Raw genomic sequence first — 23612 nt, 5'->3', positions numbered from 1 at the left:
TTCGAGACTCCCTCTGAATCTTAATTTCCCTCCTAGAAATCCTCTGGCCAACTGTCGAACTGCTCCTCTCCAATCCTCCTTTACAACTGCAACTCAGATCTGGATTCCTTGGCTAGAAATCCGTCGAGGTAGTGATTCCCTCTACTTTGGTTCGGTTTCCTTAGACACTATTCTACACCTGACAGAAACAACGCCCCACCAACTCCTCAAATCACAATCTGCACAACTCCCTTAGTCCTAACAACTGAAGAATTTGATCCGTTTAGGCACTGCGTAATCCAGGCGAAGGTTGAATCTGCTCCTCCGGCCAACTGCGTCAATCCTACCTGGTTGAGAAGGATGATGTGGCTCTGCGTGAGCCTCTTCTGCCTCTGCGCTAGCCCTTCCCTTCGCTCGAAATGCTAACGCAGCCTCTGCGTGAGCCTCTGCGTCACGTTCTAAGCACTATGTCACCTCTTCTCTTGCCACTTTAGCTCTGGAACAGTGTTGTCTCTCGGGATAGCTGCTTCTACTACAAATTTTTCAAATTTCTTCTACTGGTGTCTTCAATCCTCATGTGTACAATCGCTCTGATACCATGTGAAAATTTATGAATCTAACACATCAAAAACCCCTACTACAATATCTGGTTTATTATCTCCTACTTGTTCTTTACATTAACAAGTTATTTAATAATATAAACATCGAAATAAACACAATTGCAGCCTTCACAAACATACAGATCAGCCATTGAAATAAACTGAGACAACACAAGGGACACAATTATTTTTGGACAATCGTCCCTAGAAAACCCAATGCGGGAAAACCGATGCAGCATATATGAGGGTTTTATTATTAAGCAGATTTATGAATACAACTAGGGTGGCAGAAATGGCTCACCCTTCAGAGAATATCCTTGGCAGCAATACCTCTATCCGGAGACGGATATTCTGGCAAATCAGCTATTGGATGAACAATCCCACAGTGACTCCGGCTATTCCTTGTGCTGGACAACGAACGCTGCTCCACACACTCTCTGGAACTACGTCATCCTTTTAGGGACTACGTCACCCTCTCTGGCTTTGCGTCAGCCTATCAGCTCTCAGTCTGTCCCACTGAATCACCTCACAGCAACCTCTGAAGCCCTTTGCGTCAACTATGTCAGCCACAACGACTTTTGCGTCAGCCTCGTGGCCCTCTGTGTCCTCTGCGCTGGCCTCCTCAGCCCTTGTTGCCTTTGCGTCAACTCTCCAAGGCTTTGCGCTGCCTCTTCTGGCACTCTGCTGCCTCTCTCATATGTATTTCTCGGCCTCCTGCCGAGCTGCCCCTCACTGCAACTAATCAGTTGTTCGATTTCCTCAGCAAACCACGCCCCAGAAAATCGAATTCTTGATCTCTCTTGGTGTATCTCCAACTGACCCTCAAGCCTCCTCTTATACTTTTCCTATTGACGATTCAACGGCCGAGATTAAGTCCCTAATCAATGGCTAAGATTAGATCTGGCTTGATCCTTGTTATTTAGAACTTTCTCACCCATATTATATTAATACACATTAATATTTTAATTTTCCTAAGTTTAGACTTAGGGTCTCATTAAAATATTAATTATTTTAATATCACTCCATCCGGGTGGAATTTCCCCAAACGATTTCAGGGTCTTGGAGATCTCATGTACCTTATCCTCTCCACCAATTTTCATGGCTAGAGCACATTCGATGCTACCAAAAATCAATAGGTGGCACATGAGGCTATCATGTGGTTGCAAGGGGTTGTTGGCTGTTGGCTGAAGACAAATCTAGGAGAAATTTTCTCCTATAGGGGTCACCCACTGGTGGTGGGTAACACAACTCACAAACAATAATGTCATATTGATGTGGTCATTGTATCATTCACGAATTGGAACATGGAGGAGATGGCTTTTATATTATTTTAATATTGGATAGGGGCCACTTTCATAATGTACCTACAAAGTGCGTGCCCTCAAGGTCTAGGATGTTGTGGACCACCTAACAAAAACAATAGGAACTCATGTGAAAGCAAACATCCATCAGAGACTAAGATCATGAATGCATCTAAGTGGACCAAACTTGAGTGTTAGAGGCATGATAATACTTCAAACAAAGATCACCTTCTGATATTTAACTAGACCAAGTCCCATAAAGGTGTTTACCTTGGTAGAGGTGGGTAATGATCAACCCTATTAGGTGCTTCCAAACCTGAAGGGAAGTGACATTTCGAAGGTCAACCCCTCAATCAATAGGTGTTAGTGTAATATATGAAAATGAAGAGGCATGATAATACTTCAAACAAAGATCACCTTCTGATATTTAACTAGACCAAGTCCCATAAAGGTGTTTACCTTGGTAGAGGTGGGTAATGATCAACCCTATTAGGTGCTTCCAAACCTCAAGGGAAGTGACATTTCGAAGGTCAACCCCTCAATCAATAGGTGTTAGTGTAATATATGAAAATGAAGGAGAAAGGCTTCATGGCCAAGTGCCATGGTCAAGGGGACCAACTAATGGGGTGTCCACATCCAGAGTGCATGAATGTAAAGGAGGGAGCAATCGTGGAAGCATGAGTTACCCTGCTCGACCTTATTTTTCCACCCCTCTTGTGCTCCTTTTACTTCTCCTTGATAATGCTTTGTATTACCGCATATAGCTCAAGGGTTAGATCTTGCCCTTTATGATGTAGCATTTTTATTACCCCTTAAGATGAGTCGATTCATTACTCATCAACATTGGTACATGCAAGGGTTCCTTTTGATGTAAAAGAGCATTATGTGCTTAGGAACCAAGTGATTTGCATTTTGATTTTCTTATTTTTCTTTAATTGTGGCCATGATATGCTTTTCCATTCTTTTAGTTATATCAACCTCTAGGGCAACAGTTTTCCAGCCCTACTCAAAGAGTGTGGATATGTGCCTGCCAAATCCAATGAACCAATGACAAGTTAGACCTGAAGAACAGATGTGGTATATGGGGCTTCGAATGTGGCATGGAAAGTGTCAAGTATGGTGTAGGGGATAATGAACATGCTATCTCAATCTGGGTTTTCCAAGTAGTGCCCCCCTATAACCCTAAGGCCTTAAGGTAGGTCCCACTGGACTAGGCCTAAAGATTAACATCCCTAGTAAGGTGAGAGAATAGATTTACAGTCAAAATCGGTCAATCTTCCAAATCACCCCTTTGTCCATACTAAATGCCCAAAACAAACAAGTATAAGCACCTGATTGCAAAATGATCAAAGTACCTTTTGAATAGTAGCTCACCTTCATCCAAGTGTAAATGCCGGATGGTGAGGGGCAGATGGCTGATGCAAATGGTGGAGGCACATGGCATATGATCATCAAATAGTGGCTGTCAAGGGCTGCTGGCTGGGTATCTGTCCGGCTGGCTGTCAAATGTAGGAGAAAAGTTTTCTCCTATGGGCTTACCCATTTTGGTGGGTTAAACATAAATAAAGGGCAATTACATTAAGTGATTTAACATCGTAATTAAAGAAGATAAGGGCTGTTTTATTGCTGTTATAACAGCTGTAAAAGTGTGTTTTCAGATCTAATTTATGCATGATAAGATTTCCGTAGAGGGATGAAACTTATCAAGACACTTTGATATCTTTTGAATTTTTTCCTTGAATTGCCTAGAAGACTGGGTTGATATGAATTCAGATATTGTTCACTTTCTGCTGCTGTTTTATTGAATATTCTATATTTCGTTACATCCCTAAGGCTAAAAATTCTCAGTGTTAAGATCTAGGAAACCTCTAGACGAAGAGGTGAAATTTCTGTTTTGCATTAAACCTTTAATTTATAGAAATTTCTGCAAGCAGAAAGTCACACCTGACCAGATATACATAATTCCATAAAAAAAATCCAAGCTGGAGGATTATCAATTTCAACAAGAAAAATGTCAGTTTTCAACTTAGTGACAAATGTTCTAGAGGCAATGCAAAAGATGTCCAAACACCCCCAGCCTCAAACAACTCTTGATCCACCCAAACCAAGAAAGGAGAATCATCAACAATGTGATCATTAACCATCTCAGAACCATCACGAAGAGGGATAACCCGAATTCTTTTTTTCTTTTTACCCGCTTCTAGAAAATAACCCAAACCACTGGCTACTAGAATGTACAAGTAGGGAAAAAGTGGACAATCCTCAAATTAATTCCTATATTTAGTCAATTTTGTATTATAGTTTATCTGTGTAGCTGTTCAATAGGAAATTGTAACTACCATAACATTCCTCTACTTTAGATCAATTAAAAATTAGGTGTCAAATATATGCTGCTAGCCTACTTTTATTTAAGGCCAATGCCTTTTGGAAATTGTACGAGTTGGATTTCCTAGGGTTTAATACATATTATGTAATTTTTTGAAAACTTACTTCTCTAGTTGCAATTATGAGGTCTCTGTCTTCTAATCTCACCGTTCTCATATCAAAAGCCTACTCCCATTTATACATTATCTCTATATCAATGTGCGTGTGCTTGTATATCTTAAGTATATTTTATACAAACAAAAAAGTTAAAATATCAAAGGATGCTTACATTAAATAAGAGTTGTAGGATACATCAGTTGAAGAAACAAGCCCATCAGGTACATCTTTCTTATCTTCAGCCAACTTAGAATTCACTTCAGAATCTAAATCCTTTATCCATTCATCAACCACCTCAGATCCTAAGTTTAAGTCCTTTATGATCTTGTTCACAGTACTAAAAAACTCTCTAGCTGATTCAGCTTCATTGGCTGTTAAACTATTTCTAGTTTTGTCACTTCTATTATTCTCTGGGATATCATCCTTTTGAGCATCTTGTCGTCCTGCATTTAAGAGTTAGATATTAGAATTGTGAACAATTTCAAAAGGGTCATTCTCAATTTCCAAGGCATGCTTTAATCCAAAAAAGAAGCCTTGCACATTTTACGAGTATTCAAAATTCGATGAAAAGAGACGTAATTCCATGAGTCTATCTATTTTAATTTTTAAACAAAAGATAAGCTATGTAAAGAGAGAAAGTACACAATTTCGATTAAGTTTTTACTAAACACATATTCGAGCAATATCTTCAGGATAAAAAGATATTATTTTTAATCTAATTGGAACTAAATAAAAGCGTGACTACTTCTGTAGACATTTCAGTATATGACAAATTAAAGACATTAACAAAAACTCTGGCTAATAAAATTTATTTTGGGTATTGGAATATTGTTTTCAAATGTAATAAAGGCTTGATCGAACATTCCAAGCATATTTACATACACCAATATAAACTCGGATGACAGGTGACAATTCTAAACTAATACAATGGAAGCATGATATTACAAGGAAACTAAAACAGATAACTTGAATGTAACAGACAAACTTTGAAAGATAAGTTGCAAGAAATGTGCCCCCTTCATTTCCATTAACCAAAATGCCCCAAAACGTACATTTTTTTCCAAATGGCATTGAAATGCCGTGAAACGTTTTGGGCAGCATTTCACAATTTGGAAGCACCATTTGAAACACAGACCCCTGTTCTCATTTCAAATCTACAAATTCAATTAAACAGTTCACTAAGAGCCCCAAAAAATACACGAAATAATCCCCATTTTAGGAATTGCCATTAACTTTTAATCTTAATACTGGTAACTGAATGTCTTCGGATGAAATCAGATCCATCAGGTTACTCAAAGAAAGATCGAAATTGGGTGCTTTTCAGTTAGCAGCACAGTTAATATTTTTCCAATATTTCAGGGTATTGCCAAACCCCTTCCTCCTGCATCCCTTGAGCTAGAAATTTGGTGATTTTAAGATATAAACCGAGAATGTGAATAGGTTGCTCAATGGTGCCATCTAAAGGAAACATATATGATGCCCAATGCTGCCTGTGCCAACCGATTGAAAACATCAAATGGCAGCAGCTGTTGAAGCCATTCACCAAGAGAAAAGCAATATTCAGATCTCTAGACTGGTTGAGCCAACTTAGGAGTCAGACTGCAAATGAGCTATGTACTCATTTGGTTATAGCAGGTCCAGTTCTGAATATAATGCTATTAAGCCTTAAACAATGATTAATTAATTGTAGAAAAATAATCTGTGAGAAACCTATGCATGAAAATATTATAAGCATTTATATATATATTTCGTAATTCATAATTAATGAAGAGGAACATGAAAGGGCGTGTCTCAATGAAAACACGAGTTCTTCTGAAGAGGCACTCCTGCCTAGTATTTATAATGGGGCTCTCATTTAAAATTTTCATTATATCCTATCATATATCAGTTTTTACTGATACATTTATATATTATATATTTATCATAATGAACATCTTTGAAATATATATTATATATTTATCCTAATGAACATCTTTATATTTCGAAGTATTTTGGATATTTTAATTGGTGAACCAGATTTGATTGTCACATTTGGTATCAAAGCTTAGTTGTTCTGATCCCAGCCTTTGGCCACACTCCCTCATTTAATCTGGCTATTGGCCAATGCTTATCTTTTCAGAGTTTCTGTGATTTTCTGGGTGCATTGACCACAACAGACTTTTGGCCATTTATATTTCAAAATTTTCATTTAATGAAAAACAGGGCCCCGGGGGGGCGGGGGTGTATTGCCACTTCCTCCACCATCTGTACAATTACCAGCAGCTGTGCGTGTCATTCTTTGTACCTGCTGCCATAATGAACATATAGCCATTAAAGAATTGATGCCATCTGCACAACCTGTTATTTGTAATTTCAACCACTGTACATCTAACTACTAATAAGTTGGGTGCCTGTACAGCCATAAGATTGACAAATTAAATCTGCAATTAATTATTTGCGTACAAAGTTATAGTTCAATCCACCAATCTGCCAAATCTCTACTGCTGTCATCCCAACATCCCACTGTCATAATAGCCACCGCCACCATACATTTCCCAGCCCAGCCGCCAAACCAGCTGTACACTTGCCAATAGAATATACCGTTTGTACGATTGATTTATAAAAAGAAATAAAAATTAAAAACCACAGCGCATCCATACAGTTGTACGATTATTTTAACCATCCCAATAATAATTGCCGCCGTCCATATAGCAACTGCATACCACCATCCGGCATCAGTCTTACAATTTACTGCCAAAATAATACTTGCTAATACAGTCGTACTACAGCCACCAATTTTTTCTATCATCCATACATAATATTGGTACCATATCTCTACAATTATCAGAATACCGCCATTTTAAGAGGTCGCGATTGTTCGTGCAGTCACATCTATTCCTCACATTTTTTTCAATTTTTGGACGAAGGGTTTAGATCAAAAGTTAAAAAGTGATTAAAAATCGGATGATTTAACTGTTTGAGGATCTAAAACAATTTTAATAAAATGAAGCAAAGAGGAAGATTTTCAAAACCTCAACAAAATGTGTTACTTAGACTCAAACGAACACTTATCAGAAAAGATATCGTTATTTCTATTGGTTCTAGTAGGGATAATAATTATATTGGTACCAAATGAGCTAACTAATTATTGATTCCTGAGTAAAATATAATTGAAAAGACACTTGTAAAATGAAAAACAATATAACATAAGCATTTTACAGATGAACATTGGGGAGTATACTTTCGTATAACAATTCGCTGTTAGATCTTTATTTTTTTTATGATACTGACATAATTCTAGGTCCACCTTGGGTGGAAGCAGTTGGGACTTGTTACCCACCACCCTTGGGTAGTGTATATAGGAGAAAATGTTTCTCCTAGATGATCCTCAACTGGCAGCCAGCAGCGCCTTGTAGCCACCAAATAGCTCGATGTGCCATTTTTTCCGCTCCATGAGCCAGCGATGTGGTCCCTCGCCCATCTTTTATGAATACATGTTTGAAGATGGGCCTCCCGACCCCAAAATTATGACTTTCAATTGGTATACTTGAGTAATTTTCCTTACTTGTCATGGGGACTTTCGGGGATGAAATGTTGGGCGGATTTGGAAGAAATAGTGGGTTAGGTTTGTATTCTTGTCTCCATTGCCTGATTTCATAGTTACCCTTGTATCCTAGTCCCGTGGGATCTCCTTTACTAACCATTTGGTTTTGGGTTAGAACTTAGCACTACATGGGAAATCCCAATTTTGGTCGTGTGGTCCCGCCTTCCGGCACACCTACATTCCTCCCATTCCACTCATTTTGGCTTTGTTAATCTATTTTCTCAACCGGGTTCACTTGTGTCCACTGGGTCCACATGTGGTTAGCCTCCCCCTCCCCTTGTCCACACCTTGGGTCGAGGCCAAAAAGTCTTGATTTGGGGTAGCATTGGATGTGTTCTAGCCATGAAAATTGGTGGAGAAGCTAAAGCACATGAGATCTGCAAAACCCAGAAATGGTTTGGGGAAATTCCACCCGGTTAGAGAGATATTAAAATAATTAATATTTTTAATGGAGTTCTTGAGTCTAAACTTAGGAAAATTAAAATATTAATGGGTATTAATATAAAACTAGGTGAGAATGTTCTAAATGACATGGATCAAGCCAAATCTAATCTTAGTCGTTGATTAGAGATTTAATCTCAGCTCTTGAAGACTCAACAAAAAAAGTATAAAAAGAGGCTTGAGGGTCAGTTGGAGACACACCAAGATTGATTTGTCAGTTTGATTTTCTGGAGTCGGGTTTGATGAGAAAATTCGAACAAGTGATCTGAGTTGCGTGGGGCGGTGAGTGCATAGCAAAGAGGCAGAGATAGTGTTGAAGGACCAGCGCAGAGGCAGAGGAGGCTACACAAAGCCAGCAGGATCCACGCAGAGGGCCAGAGTGACTACACAGAGGCTAGCAAAGCCTGCGTGGGTGACGCAGAAGGTCAGAGAGCCAGCACAAAGCAGCAGAAGGCTGACGCAAGGGGCTTCTGAGTGACGCAGAGGCCAGGAGGGCTGAGGCAGAACTTTAGAGAAGTGTCAGAGAGATTTTTGTGGAACAGACTTGCTGAATATCTGCTTCCGAAAAGGGGTATCACTGCCAAATTGATTTCTCTGTTGGGTGAGTCAGTTTGGCACCCTAGTTGTACTCAAGAAAGATGTTTAATAATAAAATCCTCAGAACTGATGCACCGGTTTTCCCAAGTTGAGTTTTTCAGGGATGATTGTCCAAAAATAACGGTGTCCCTTGTGTGTTTGTCTATTCTTTCAATTGATGATTTGTAAATGGTTGAGACTGCATTTGTGTTTATTTTCAGTATTTATATGGTTAAATAATTTGTTAAAGGAATAAACAAGTAGGTGAAATAAACCAAATAGTGCAGGTAGAATTTCTAACGAGTTAAACTTAGAAATTTCAACATGGTATCAAAGGGTTGCAGATCACAGGAGAACTGAAGGCACGAGTTAAATCAGAAAAATTGCAGCAGAAACAGCTGTCCCGAGAGACAGATTTATTCCTAAGCAGAAGGCAGCAGAGAAGGAGTGACGCAGAGGGCCTGCGTCATCATTTCGAGCCATAGATAGGCCAGCGCAGAGGCAGAGAGAGGCAGAAGGGGCTCACGAAGAGCCACATCATCCTACTCAGACAGGTAGGCTTGACGCAGTTGGCCAGGGGAGCGATTCAGCCTTGCCAAGATTGCGCAGAGCTAAGTGGCTCAATTTCTTCAGTTGCTAGAACCTACTAGCTGTGGGCAAATTGTGGATTGAGAAACTGGGGGGGTATTGCTGTTGTCGAAGCAGAACAATACCTAATATATAGAACCAAGGTAGAGGGAGTCGCTACGTAGGCAGATTTCTAGCTAAGAAATCCAGATCAGTGTTGCAATAGCAAAGGGGATCGGAGAGGAGCGGTTCGGAAGTTGGCAGGAGGACTTCCAAAGGGAAATCGAGACTCAAAGAGAGTCGAGGAGAGGATTTCCACAAAGGAAATCGAGACTCAGAGGGAGTCTAAGAGAGAACTTCCAAGAGGGAAGTCGAGGCTCAGAGGGAGTCGAGGAGATGAGTGAAGATGGCAATGAACGCACTGAGGGATCAGGATAGGTTGGACGTGGCATCCAACTTCGTCATCTAGAAGGCCAGGATCATGTCTGTTCTGGATAGACATCGCATCAAAGGCTTCGCCTTAAGAACCGTGGCTATCCCAGTCGACCCAGCTGATAACATAAGGTATGAGGATGCAGTGACCAAGGCAAAATGCATAATCCTTGATGGGGTCAAGGATCATGTAATTCAGCGTATTGTTGAGAAGAACACGACAAAGGAGATGTGGGATACCTAGACGACATTGTATCAAGGCACTTCCATGCAGAGGAAGATGGTACTAGAGAATCATATGCGGTCGTATCAGATGCAAAAGGGGAAGCAGATAGATCTATACCTCAGCAGGTTGCAAGAGATTGGGGCCACGCCAGATCAGGAGTTCATCGTGAGGACTGCCTTGAACGCAGTCTCCAAGGAGTGGGAGACATTCGTGCAAAGCATTTTGGGCAGAGTGACTCTTCCAGGATGGGAAGAGATGTGGGCAACTCTTCGCCAAGAAGAGATCAGACGGTTGACCAAGGTGGGAAGTAGCAGCAAAGGAGGTCGAATCAAGAAAGAGGAGGAGGATGCGGCTCTGGCATATGCGGGACAGCAGGGTAAGAGGAAGAAGAAGGACATCTCCAAGATAAAGTACTTCCTTTGTGGGTAGTTGGGTCATTATACAACCCAGTGTCCCAGGAAGAAGAATAAGGGAGAGGCTTCTGACTCCAAGGCAGCGCCCGCTAAGGTGGAGAAAGAAGTCGAGACGGATGACGACTGTGCCATGAGTGTTCATGCACCTCTAGAGAAGAGGTGGGGTGACATCGAGCTGTAGTCAAGAGGACTACAAAAGATGAGGGGCAGAATCCTTGAGGTACCCAAACTCTTGGATCATATCCAGCTACAGGAGCCTCGAGAGATAGTAGCAGGATGACGGATGTCGGTAGAAGCAAGATGCGGATGGAGCGACAAGGCAATGCTAGAGTGTAGTGGTCTCTGGCAGCACAGTGAGGGTTGCAGCAGTGCGAGAGGCAAGGAGATGGTTGCAGCAGTGCAGAAAGGCACAGAGATGGTTGCAACAACGAGAGAGGAACAGAGATGTTGGAACAGCACAGAGGCAGCAAAGGGAGCACAGGATAGCAACAGAGGCAGCTTCAGCATCAGGGGGCTTCTAGCCTGACAAGGATGTCAATAGTTGGGTAGATCAGTTACTTACCTCTTAGTAACTTAGTTGCAGTGCAACAATTAGCAGTGGTAGTGCTATGGGCAGCGCGAAGCAACATGATGAGAGAGAGTTGTTGTGCAAATGCAGTGTTAGGATGAAGGACCAGCAACAACATGGATACAGAGAGAGCTGCAGTACAGATGTAGCAGTGGAAATGGCAAAGCCATGGGCAGCACTACAGGTAGTAGTAGTGCAGAGGATGTTGGGCAGCAGGCCAAGCATCAGCACAGGTACAGGTGTCGGATGATCAGGGTGATGTTTAGTGATGTAACATTACTAGAGCACATTCCTCGCTAAGAGGGAGTGTTGATTTGGGGTAGCATCGGATGTGCTCTAACCATGAAAATTGTTGGAGAGACTAAAGCCCATGAGATCACCAAGACCCAGAAATGGTTTGGGAAAATTCCACCCGATTAAAGAGATATTAAAATAATTAATATTTTTAATGGAGTTCCTAAGTCTAAACTTAGGAAAATTAAAATATTAATGGGCATTAATATAAAACTAGGTGAAAATGTTCTAAATGACATGAATCAAGCCAAATCTAATCTTATATGTTGATTAGAGATTTAATCTTAGTCGTTGAAGACTCAACAGAAAAAGTATAAGAGGAGGCTTGAGGGTCAGTTGGAGACACACCAAGATTGATCAGTGAGTTCTATTTTCTGGAGCGAGGTTTGTTGAGAAAATTCGAATAAGTGATCTGCGTTGCAGCGAAGGGCAGTGAGTGCATAGCAAAAAGGCATAGATGGTGTTGAAGGACCAGCGCAGAGGCAGAGGAGGCTACACAGAGCCAGCAGGAACCACGTAGAGGGCCAGAGTCACTGCGTAGAGGCTAGCAGGGCTTACGTGGGTGACGCAGAAGGCCAAAGAGCCAACGCAGAGCAGCAAAAGGTTGACGCAGGGGGCTTCTAAGTAACGTAGAGGCCAGGAGGGCTATGGCAGAGCTTCAGATAAGCGTCGAGAGGTTTTCGTGAAGCAGACTTGTTGAATATCTGCTTCTGAAGGGAGGTATCACTGCCAAATTGATTTCTCTGTTGGGTGAGCCAGTTTGGCACCCTAGTTGTACTCAAGAAAGATGTTTAATAATAAAACCCTTAGAATTGTTGCACTGGTTTTCCCAAGTTGGGTTTTTCCGGGGACGATTATCCAAAAAAAAGGGTGTCCCTTGCGTATTTGTCTATTCTTTCAGTTGATGATTTTTAAATGGTTGAGACTGCATTTGTGTTTATTTTCAGTATTTATATGGTTAAATAACTTGTTAAAGGAATAAACAAGTAGGTGAAATAAACCAGATAGTGCAGTAAGAATTTCTAACAAGCTAAACTTAGAAATTTCAACAGAAAGACGCTATGAGGTTGATGCAACTAAAAAGAAAAGAAAAGCATAATTTGGCCACTCTCAACAAGAAATGTTCCACAAAATGCAAAAAATGGTCGAGACATACAAATTTAGCACGTGGGTAAAAACCAAACATTAGCTCTAGCCTCTACCCCTTATCCATGGCCATCACCCTGGTTCCTATGGGCCCTAGATGAACCCCCTCTATCATTAAGGAACCCATGATTGTCCCAACCCATGGTGGGTGATGAACCACCCACCTTAAGGGGGTATCCACTGCTACATATTACACATCATGCTTTCATCCCATGGAACCTCGAGAAGTTATAAAGAAAATTCAATAAAAGGCAAAAGGCATATGAAGAAGGATGCAAAAACAAATGTCGAGGTAACTCATGTACCACGATTTGCTCCCTCCTACATTCACATACCCAAGTGTGGGATTCCCTCATTATATCTACCCATGAATCTTGATATGTGGTCCGGATGATTCCCTTGATCCCCACTCCATTCCATTATTATCTCATTTGCCACCTAACACTTAAATGAAGTACTATGGACATGTCACCCCTTTTAGAGGTTGAAACCACCTAATAGGGTCCTTGGTTAACCCCCTACTGAGCTTGGAGACACTTGTACATGCCAAAGTCCACTATGGAAGGGCATGCCACCATGAAGTGCCCCATTGATCCCATGACTTGTAAGCATTATTACTTAATTATTCTAATGATTTGTTGTATTGGAGGGCAAGGGGACGCATTGGATCTTATGCAGGATTGCAGGTGGATTTTCATTGGATCTTCATTTAGCGTTTGGTCTCCCTACATGGGATCCTTGTGAAAATTTTATCTATTGCAGCAACTGGAAATTATTCACCATAAAAATACTACGAAAAATAAAAATGTTGTAAACTAAGAATTCTAGCACACACAAAAAAAATTAACACTATTATTTTTGGACAATTGTTCTCAGAAAAAACCCAATGTGGGAAAACCAGTGCAGCAGATGAGGTTCTATTTATTATTAAGCATCAGTGAAATCTGAGTACAATAATCTGGATGCAGAACTGGCAATCCAATCTGAGAGAATCACCTGGAAAAATTATTATGAGGATTTTTCCTCACACCACCATTGATTTCAGCTTCCAAAACTGGCCCCAAAACAATACGGCGTTTCTTCTGCATCAGCCTTTGTGCAATGCTTGTGCAGGCCTTGCTGTTACTACCTCTGAAAAATTCTGAAATCTATAACTTTGCTTCTCTTTGGCTCTAGAACTTGATTCACTGGTCCTCCTAATCAAAATCTCGATCACAAGCTACTGACTAAATTGTTTCCCAAGCTAGATCGAACTATTCTCCTATTGAATCACTCTGCTACTGGAAAATTGATTTGCCTAGATCACTGAGTGTCTACTCTGATGTATCTTCTCCAAGTGCCCATCGAATTCTTCTTATAATCCACTGTTGGAGCACCAACGGCCAAGATTGAAACTTAATCAATGGTTAGGATCATCTTGGAGTCAATATGTGTGAGTTTCTAGATGATTCTCACCTTATCTCAATTAATATTGATTAATTAACCATATTCCCTAAGTTTACACTTAGGAAATATATAAAAAATGGCTAATAATCTAATTGAGACACTTCTTGGTCAAATTTATAGAAACGATTTCTAGGTTTTGGAGAACTCATGTATTCTAGCCTCTCCACCAAATTTCGTGGCTAGAACACATTCGATGCTACAAAAACTAACACTCCCTCTTAGCGAGGAATGTGTTCTAATGCTACACACCCTGCCTCTGTATCACCTCCTGTCATGTTGCTGATGTCTGGCTGTGGCTGCCCACCAACTACTACATAACTCTAACGTTGCATCTGTGTTGTTGCTGACACTGTTGTATTGTTGCCAACTATGCATCTACCCTAAAACTCCCTCTCATCTGTTGTTGCTGCAACTGCAAGTAAGAAGTATCCAAAATAATATGTCCCTGCTACTGAAATGGGTTCTAACCATACCAATTTGTTCTTGAAATAGACAAACTTAGCTCTCCCTAGAGCGTTTGTGAGTATATCTGCAACCTGTTCTTCTATGGAAACATACTATAGCTGGACCGCACCACGTGGTACACAATCTTTGATGAAATTGTTGATTTATGGTAGCATCAGATGTGCTCAAAGGCTCAAAATTTGCAGGGAGGCTAGGACACATGTGTTACAAAATACTTAGAAATAGTTTTGGGAAATTCCACCCAAAGATTGTTTTATTAAAATAATTAATGATTTTTAATCGATGCTTAAGTCTAAACTAAGGAAATTTAAATAATTAAAGGGTATTAATTAAACTGGAGGTGAAACTTCTAGAAAAAGACGAGGATCAAGTCAAAATGATCTGAGCCATTGATTCGAATCTAATATGGGCCGTTGATTGATCAACGAGAGGATTATAAGAAGGACTTCGATGGGCATTTGAAAAATACACTAGGAACATACTCAGTAGCCCAAGTAGATCGATTTTCTCACTGGCTGAAGTTCGGCAAGAGGAAATCGAATCAGAGGGTGAGTTGCAGGTGAGAGGGAGAGCATATCAACAATATTCGAGAGTGTAAAATAAGGAAGGAAGAGGCAGCGCAGAAGAGGGACGTTGATCACCCACGCAAAGGCAGTGATGCAAGAACATCATAGTCACTGTGAGGGTGACGCAATGTGGCTGGCATGAGGGCAGCAGGTCCTCTCAAGTGTTAGAATATCACTATGGGGTGGAGAAATTTGTTTGTAAAATTTCTCTCAGTGATTCTTTTTTTTTCTACTATCCATAGATTGTACACGAGATTTTGTTGAATACTAATAAAAGAAACCCTCATCTGTTGCACCTGTTTTCCCACATTGGGTTTTCCCAAGGACAATTGTCCAAAAACAACTATGTTAATGTGCTATTATTGTGCTAGTATTTTCCTTACATTTATTTTCCGCAGTAATTAATTTGTGAAGACTGTAGTGTATGTATTTCGATATTTTCCGTAGACAACTGCAAATAATTTGTTTCAGAAAATTAGGAAATAGAAGAAATATTATCAGTTGTTGCAGTAGGATTTGGAATTTCCAAATTTTCACAAGGTATCAAAGCGAAGGTAAAGCAAGAGAGCAAAGTGGAAGAGCCCAGCATTAAAGAGGAGGGAGATTGAAGTGTTGCATAGGCAGCATATCAAATTCCCAGAGGGATTGCGCAGACCAAACCATGAGGGCAAGATTATCGAGGAAGATATCTCTCTAAGTGAGTTGACAGAGAGGTAAGATTTCCAGTTCATGATTTGTCAGTGGCAGACGAAGCAGCGCAGCAACAGATCCAGCGCAGAACAGTCTTCAAGTGGGACGTAGTTTTTTGTAGCATTTGCGAAGGCAAAAAAACGTCAAGAGAAGGAGAATAGCACAGAACAACATGGATATAGTCAACATGTATTATCTTCCAAATTAGAAGAATAATTTGCATGTTTGTCAAGTTCAACATCAGTAGGTGTTTGGTATATTGATAGTAGGGCTTCAGCATACATGACTAGAGTATGAAAATACTTCTCTAGCTATAAAGAAGAGCAGATGGACTTCCAAATCACTATTGGAAATAGAACAAAGTGTACTCCAGTAGGGAGAGGCACCATAGCGTTTCAGAAGAAAACAGGAACCAGCATAAGAGCCACCAATGTATTGCTTATCACCAAAATTTTTGTTATTATGCATATTATTTTATTTTAGGGGCTAAATTAGGCTTAATTAGCTAAATAAAATTCATTAGGAAGTGTATAAATACAAGTGTGATAAATCATTTTGACCATCATGACTTAGATTGGATCATTCTCTCTTGTGAGATTTTCACTATTCTTTTTGGAGGACAAAATTGGATGAATGGATGAATTTTGATGTTTGGATCTCTTCATTTTTGTCTTGGAGCTTCACTATTGGCATATAATGATGATTGGATATACTCTTTCTTACTATTGGAAATACTGAAAGGGGGGGTGAATCAATTTTTCTTTTCAATTGTTACTTTTACCAATTAAATCAATTATATTCAGAACACAAAATGCACAATAGGAGTAAATAATTTTATTATTATAATCTTTACAATAAGTTAGGTACAATATATATAGCGCTTCAACCCATTGCCAACCACCAAATTGGTCTTTTGTGAGGCTCCTAGGGCACCAACCCTGTCTTATCAAGGCACCAACCCTGTCTTATCAAGGCACCAACTTTGGATTTAGGAGCACCAACTCCAAGGACACCAATCCTTCCAATTCTGAGGCACCGACCTTGTTTGTTCGAGGCTCCAACCTTCAGGGCACCAACCTTCTAGGTTCCAACCCACTGCTATATTTTGTCTACATATGTTTGATGGTAATTCTCTGCTCCCAAAATCTTCTTCACTGAATTCTGTCAATCTACAGCTTCACTATTACATCAATGACAATTTGTCTTCATATGAAGGAGTCTTCACAACTCTTCATCTTGCCCAAACAGAATCTCCAAGTCACATCATGATGACTAATACACCATGGTCTTCAATAGTCTTTACACAATTGTCAATGTATCTTCAATGATCTGCACACACACAACTCTTTGTTTCAATCCTTTGTTCTAACTGTCGCGATAACTGCTTTAGGAGTATGATTTAGGAGTAATTACTTCAAAAGAGTGACTGTCGCGGCTTCAGGTTGTGCGTACAATTATAAAACAACCCTGTCTTATGCAATCTCTTTAACAGATCACGGGCTATGCTTTTACGGACTCATTATAATAATAAGTCTGAACTTTCAATGATTAACCCAGTCAACGGAATTCTTTTACCTTCGTCTTCTGTTGAACCTTCGGCTTCCTCTGTGCTCACTCGACCTTTGGCTTTCTTTCTACAGTTCCTTCATGTTCACAATTCATGAACTATCATTCTGTTCTATGATCGATGCACACAATCGATAGTTAGAAATGATACGTTTTAACTTATATTTATATGGGTTTCACCAATGACTGGAAAGACATGTTTATTGGAAGGAGGCCGACTTGTATATTAAAAACATGTCGAAGAGTCTTTCATCCATAGACTTGATTATTCACGAAACCCATATAAGAGAGGCAATACCCACAGGGAGGTCCCACATGCCACGTCACTACCTCAATCGCAATCGCAACTTCCGGAGGTCTTTTACAAGTTGTGCCCATAACATAGCCGATGGCTGATTGCCCCTACCAAATGCAATATTATATTAAACTGTTTTGATAAACCCATTGGGTCCACCACTTTATCGCAATCATATTTTCATAAGGCTCCCGCTATCGCAACTTTATGAAAATCCATATTAATAGAGGTCCCCACACGCCACATCGTGGCTTTAATCCTGCAATCGCAACTTCACGAGAATCTAGCAATCACAACATTCAATATCACTGATATTCACATATCACCCCATAGCGGATGCGATATTTAATAAAATATTTTTACCCGGGTCCACAACTCTATCGCAATCGGCAGTTTGACATCCCTATGAACTTTGTGATTACTGCGTGATATTTGATTAAGTCATGCTATAATGATGCAACGGGTCTACAATGTTATCACAATTGGCGGTTCGGGGGTTTATCGCAATCGGCGGTCTGGCCGTGTCAACCCTTAAGACTCGTGATATGAAGCCCGACGAGGCGAACACGATATAACATAACGATGTATTCATAGCCTATTTCGGGTCCGCAGTGATATCGCAATCGCAGATTTTGTGCGGTGGCATATAATAAAGTTGTCGATAAAGTGCCGATGTGTTTTGTGGTCTTTACTGTTAACTCCTCCATTATGACTCCTCTTTTGATAGTTCTACTCCTCCGACGTAATGTTCCTCGTTCTTCCGAAGCACTTACCCTTGGGCATATGCGATAACCTGCATTGTCTTGGCTTGTCGCTCCTATGGCTTCTCTTCACTCCTATGACTTTTGATAGCTCTTCTTTGATGGCTTCCGATAAATTTCCTCCTTGGGTCTACTGCTTTTATTTTGTCTGTATATATGTATTTAATCCACTTGGATCTTCCATCTTATCATATCATCATATATCAAACATTCATCACTATGAGCATTATGATCAATGGGCATCAATAGGCAACATCATGTCTCAAAGAATTTTCCATCATAAACACTGCTATATTGACATCAATGACAACCTAGATTAACACTTACATGTAAGTACTCTTTTAATGTTATTTTGTTACTTTCTTATGTCACATGCATGTTGCTGGGGATTTTCGCTATACTAGGCTGAAATTTATTGCTTTTCTTATGCGAAATTGTGGAAATTTGTCTTTTTATAGCATTGCATCATGTCATGGGACATGTATGAATCAGTGAATGTTCCTAGAGATATTTTGTCGAAATTTTATCTTGATAATTCATCATATATTGAATATCAAAGTGTAAAGACCTTGAAGCAATTGTCCCATGCCCTAATTGCCATGCGAAATTGTTCTAGAGGCCTCCTTGACTAAGTGAATTCATTCCAAGCATTGAAACATCCTTGACTCCATTTCTCCCAAAGGATTAGGCACTGATCCTCCATAGGTGATCACCTAAAAGCATATTTTTCTCACCCTTCTCTCTTTCTTTCTAGGCCTAGCCTCCATAGGTAACCTAGGGCATCATTTTTCTCACAACTCACCCATCAAAAAAAATTCAATCTATTGCCCTCTACAGCGTTGTTGTGTCTCCTAGGAGCCCTCCAAATTTGAGGCAATTCCGACCGTGGGAGTGATTTATGTGGAGTCGAGGAACTAGACCACGCAACCAAAATCGAAATTTCCCATGTAGTGGCACTCCTAAAGCTAGTAGCCAATAAAGGAGTTCCCATTACATTAGGTTACAAGATTAACCACTGAATTGGACAAGGGGACAAGAGTAGAAACCAATCCCATTCTTTCTGCTAAATCCCCCACTAATCCATGTCTAGGAGTGTCCATGACAAGTAAGTAAAGATACCCAACTACATAATGAAAAGCCATACCTTTAGGGTTGGAAGGCCCACCTTCAAACATAAGATCATAACAGATGGGAGAGGAACCATAATGGTTGGCTCAGGTGGCGGAGATGGTGGCACATCGAGCTATCTGGTGGTTGCGAGAGGATCTTGGTTGTCCACTGGGGACCATCTAGGGGAAAAAATTCTCTTGTGGGTGTCACCCACAGGTGGTGGGTAATAGTTACCTAACACTACTTTTTTGCATTAAGGAAGCATTGTTGATTGGGCAGTTGTAGTGAATTTTACCTGAATCCCTAGACTCTCCTCTCCCTGTGCCAATTAATCCCATTTGCATCTAACATATTTTTCAAGTGTTTGTATAACTCTTCTTGAATTAGATCTCAGATACTCGGGGAAGTCTTAGCCAGACCATTCAACTACTTGAACATGAATGCTAAAGAACTCATGGTGGTTGATCTCAAAGGCTCATCAGAAGATTGTTTCTCAAAGAGGGTTTTCCTTGTTATCCAAACTGCAAAAAATCTTAAATATACATCTATATCTTTATTTATTTGTGCTATTAAATGATAGATCTGCTTATAAGAGTTATTAGTCTTGTACATTCGTAAGTAAATTTGTATATAAATCTAGATCTTGCACATATTTCATTTAATTGTATATATAGTCTTGTATTTTTGAAGCTTTTTCTTGCAAGTTTGAAGAGAGGGACACTGGCTTCTTTGGCACATGGGTCTTCTTATTTTAATGGAGATCTGATCTTTTACGGAGGTTGAGGCCTCTTCTAGCCTAGACACCCAGGCTTGAGGGTTTTTCAAGCTTATTTCGAAGATAAATAATTCATAAACCCTCTTTCTTCAGGGCCGCAGGGATTTAGGCTTTTCTCCTAGGTTTATTAAAGATCAAGTTCATCATTTTGTGGCTCCATTTATTAAAAATATATATATATGAGAGGGCCGCGAGGATTTGAGATCCTCTTTCTACATTAAAGGTTGAATTTTTGCAAGGGTTTCAAAGAGATTTGTAAATTTTTTTAGTGTTATTCTCTACAACTTGGGTCTTGGTTTTGCAACGAATATAACCCTTTGTGGCTTAAGCTTTTTGTTGGAGATATTGGTTTGGCTAGCCGTAGACCTGTTTAGGACTATTAATCCTAGCTGCAGGCATTTCTAGGCTTATTTACCCTAACCGCAAGCCTAATAGGTGTTATTTTTGTAGCATTAGAGGTGTTCTAGTCTCGAAACTTTGTGGAGAGGCTAAAACACAGGAGTTCTCCATAACCTAGAAATCGTTTCTAGAAATTCCACCTAAAAGTGTCTCAATTAAACTATTAGCCTATTTTTAAATATTTCCTAAGTCTAAACTTAGGAAAAGGTGTTAATTAATCAGTATTAATTGACAAAGGTGTGAATCATCTGGAAACTCACACGGATTGATCTAGAAATAATCTCAGCCATCTATTATGTTTTAATTTTGGTCGTTGAAGTCCCAACTGGAGATTATAAGAGGAGGTCGATGGGTAGATGGAGAACACAAACTTGAGATCAATGTCCTGGAGCAATTCGACTTTCCAAAGAGCAACAACCGGAAGAGTTCAAGCAAGAGAAGGGAAGCAAACACAGAGAGGGGCAGGGACAGTGAGCCTAGAGGAAGAGATTCTAGTTCCAAAGAGTCAGAAAACAGAGGTCGAGACTTTCTCTGGGAGGTTGCGCAAAGGCAGCGTACAGCGTTAAGAGGGCAATTCGATTTTGCTAGAGTGAAGCTGAGTTTCAGTTCTAGACGTCGGGAAAGTTTTCCAAAGGGCCAGAGATACAGTTTCTCAATTAGCAGCAGGCAAGATGGTTGGATTGGCAGCAAATTCAGGCAGAGAATGGAAGGGACTACTAGGGTGACGCAGGGCTAGTTAGATGGCTACCTTTTCGGAGGAAGTCAAGTGTTGGGATTGCTTAGAGTGAGGGTAAATTCCCTAAGATCATTTTTGCCAGTATTCCTCTTGGATAGATTCCCCAATTTGGTGATATTTATTGAACTCAAAATTTCTCACCACTGCTTAATAATAAAAACCCTCAGTTGTTGCATCGGTTTTCCCAAAGTTGGATTTTTTCTGGGGACTTTTGTCCAAAAATAACTCTCATAATTTTGTGAGTGTGTGCCAATATTTTCTCAGTTTCCAGCGCTTTTATTTTTCTCAATATTTTTGTGAATATTGCAGTGTGATTATTTCGTTGTTGTCATAGAAATAAACTGTTAAATTAATTTATAGTTAGAAGAAATAATTCCAATCGCTGCAATAGGATTTCAATGGTGAAATTTCACATGGTATCAGAGTGATTTTGATCACACAGAGAAGATCAGAAGTAGAGGCAACAATTCGTTTTTCAGAGGGAGCAGCAAGACGATTTTCTAGGGGTTGCGTAGAGCCTCATCTAGGCAATGTGAATTGCTTGAGCAGTTCAATTTTTAAGTGCAGGTGGGCAGAAAAATTCAACTTGCTAGATTAAGAGATTCCAGCGGGCAGAGGGAGCAGCAATCTAGTATTTTTGTTGGGCAGATTCCTTATTTTGGCACAGAAGGGTTTTGCAACAGTTGCTAGAGCAAAAGCAATATTGGGTGGAAGAGAAAAGTGCACACACAGAGGGAGGAATTTCCAGATTTCCAATTCCAGTTTTCTAGATGATAGAGGCATACTCCTCCACCATAGCCTCTCTCCATACCTCCTGGCTAGCAACCTCCTCATAGCTAGTAGGCTCGAAGTCAACAATGTTGGTAGCCTTGGCTACATAATTGCAAAACCACTCAGGTGGCACACTCTCCCTATTCACCCTCTTCGAAGGACCAACGGACTCTGATTCCTTCAAGGTGTCTTGAAGCCACTTGGGCCTCCTCTTCCCTGAAGAAGCTTCCCCATAGGGAACTTCATCCTCTACGCCCCAGTCTGGTGAACCTGAAGGTCTGCCAACTAACCCTGGTGTGCCTGTACTAGCACCTGTCCTCGAAGAACATTTACCGGCACCTATGCCTGTGTCAGCTAAAGTGCCATGTGAACTCTGTACCAGTGGACTCCCTAAAAGAGTGCTTGGTGAACTCGCCACTGGTGCCCTAGATGTCACTGACACTAAAGTACCTCTTGTACCAGTGGATCCAGAACCCTGAGGTCCTGCTCCCTGTACCTGACCTCCCTGTTGAGGAGAAGTCTGTGACTCTCTCTCATCATACTCCCATGATCTCCGATAGGCACTCTCCTCCTCGAACTTCACATCCCTCCTAATCACCACTCTCCGTTTAGAAGGAATGAAGATCTGATTGGCCTTCGAAGTCTCGCTGTAACCCATAAAGATACCCTTTTCTACCATGGGTTCCAGCGTCTTCCTCTGCTCCTTGGGGATATAAGAATATGTGAGACATTCAAAGATACGAAGATGTCCCACATGAGGCTTCTCCTCCGAACTCATATTCCCCAATACTCTTTGAGGACTCTTGTTCTGAAGATAAACAGTAGTATTGCAGGCCTCGACCGACAAAAACAAAGGCAACCCCTGATCATGAATCATCACTCCAGCAGCCCCAACAATAGCTTTGTTCTTCCTTTCAAACACCCCATTCTGCTGGGGGTCGTAAGGAACCGTGAACTCTCTTCTAATGCCCTCCTGTTCACAGAAGTCAGAAAACCCACCATCGGTGTACTCACCATCATTGTCTGACCTCAAGATCTGAATCTTCCTACCTGTCTGCTTTTCCACAAGAGCTTTGAACTTTTAAAGTGACTAAACACCTAACCCTTGGTCATCAGGAAATGTATCCTGTTAGTGTCAGTCTTTTCAGCCTTCCTCCAGTGATCACATGTGCTCTTACAAAGTGATTTTGAAGTGTCAAGGTCAAATTTTGTCATTTCAGTGAGTCTTCAAGCAAAATTTGGTCACTAGGCATTAGGCCTAGGGTTTGCCCAAATGTCAGTCTATGTCATCATTCAGCTGAGTGTATCATCATTCAGAGGGTTGTCATCGTCATGTCAGTATCTAATGGGTCATTTTACATCTTGTTCATGCTTCAGTTGTGCCTAGGCAAGCTCATTTCCCTCTCCTAGGGTTTTGAAAGCTAAT

The 23612-nt window shown here is 40.5% G+C and overlaps 1 protein-coding gene across 5 annotated transcripts in view; it reads right to left on the bottom strand.

Moving 5' to 3' along the window:
- The window catches only part of LOC149173433 (Rhomboid-related intramembrane serine protease family protein), a 200259-nt gene that overhangs the window by 91059 nt on the left and 85588 nt on the right, over positions 1-23612 (bottom strand). For all 5 annotated transcript variants that reach the window (XM_089424599.1, XM_089424600.1, XM_089424598.1 and 2 more), the window contains one exon: positions 4533-4803. In XM_089424599.1, coding sequence (XP_089280725.1) covers positions 4533-4803 — 271 coding nt within the window. The remainder of the gene's footprint in view (positions 1-4532; positions 4804-23612) is intronic.

This window comes from Pinus tabuliformis, chromosome 4_2, assembly GCF_031772625.1.
Source record: "Pinus tabuliformis cultivar Carrire ecotype Pingquan chromosome 4_2, CPIR1, whole genome shotgun sequence".
Lineage (NCBI taxonomy): Eukaryota > Viridiplantae > Streptophyta > Pinopsida > Pinales > Pinaceae > Pinus > Pinus tabuliformis.
The sequence above is the reverse complement of the archived record's forward strand: the minus strand, read 5'-3'. Positions and strand labels throughout refer to the sequence as shown.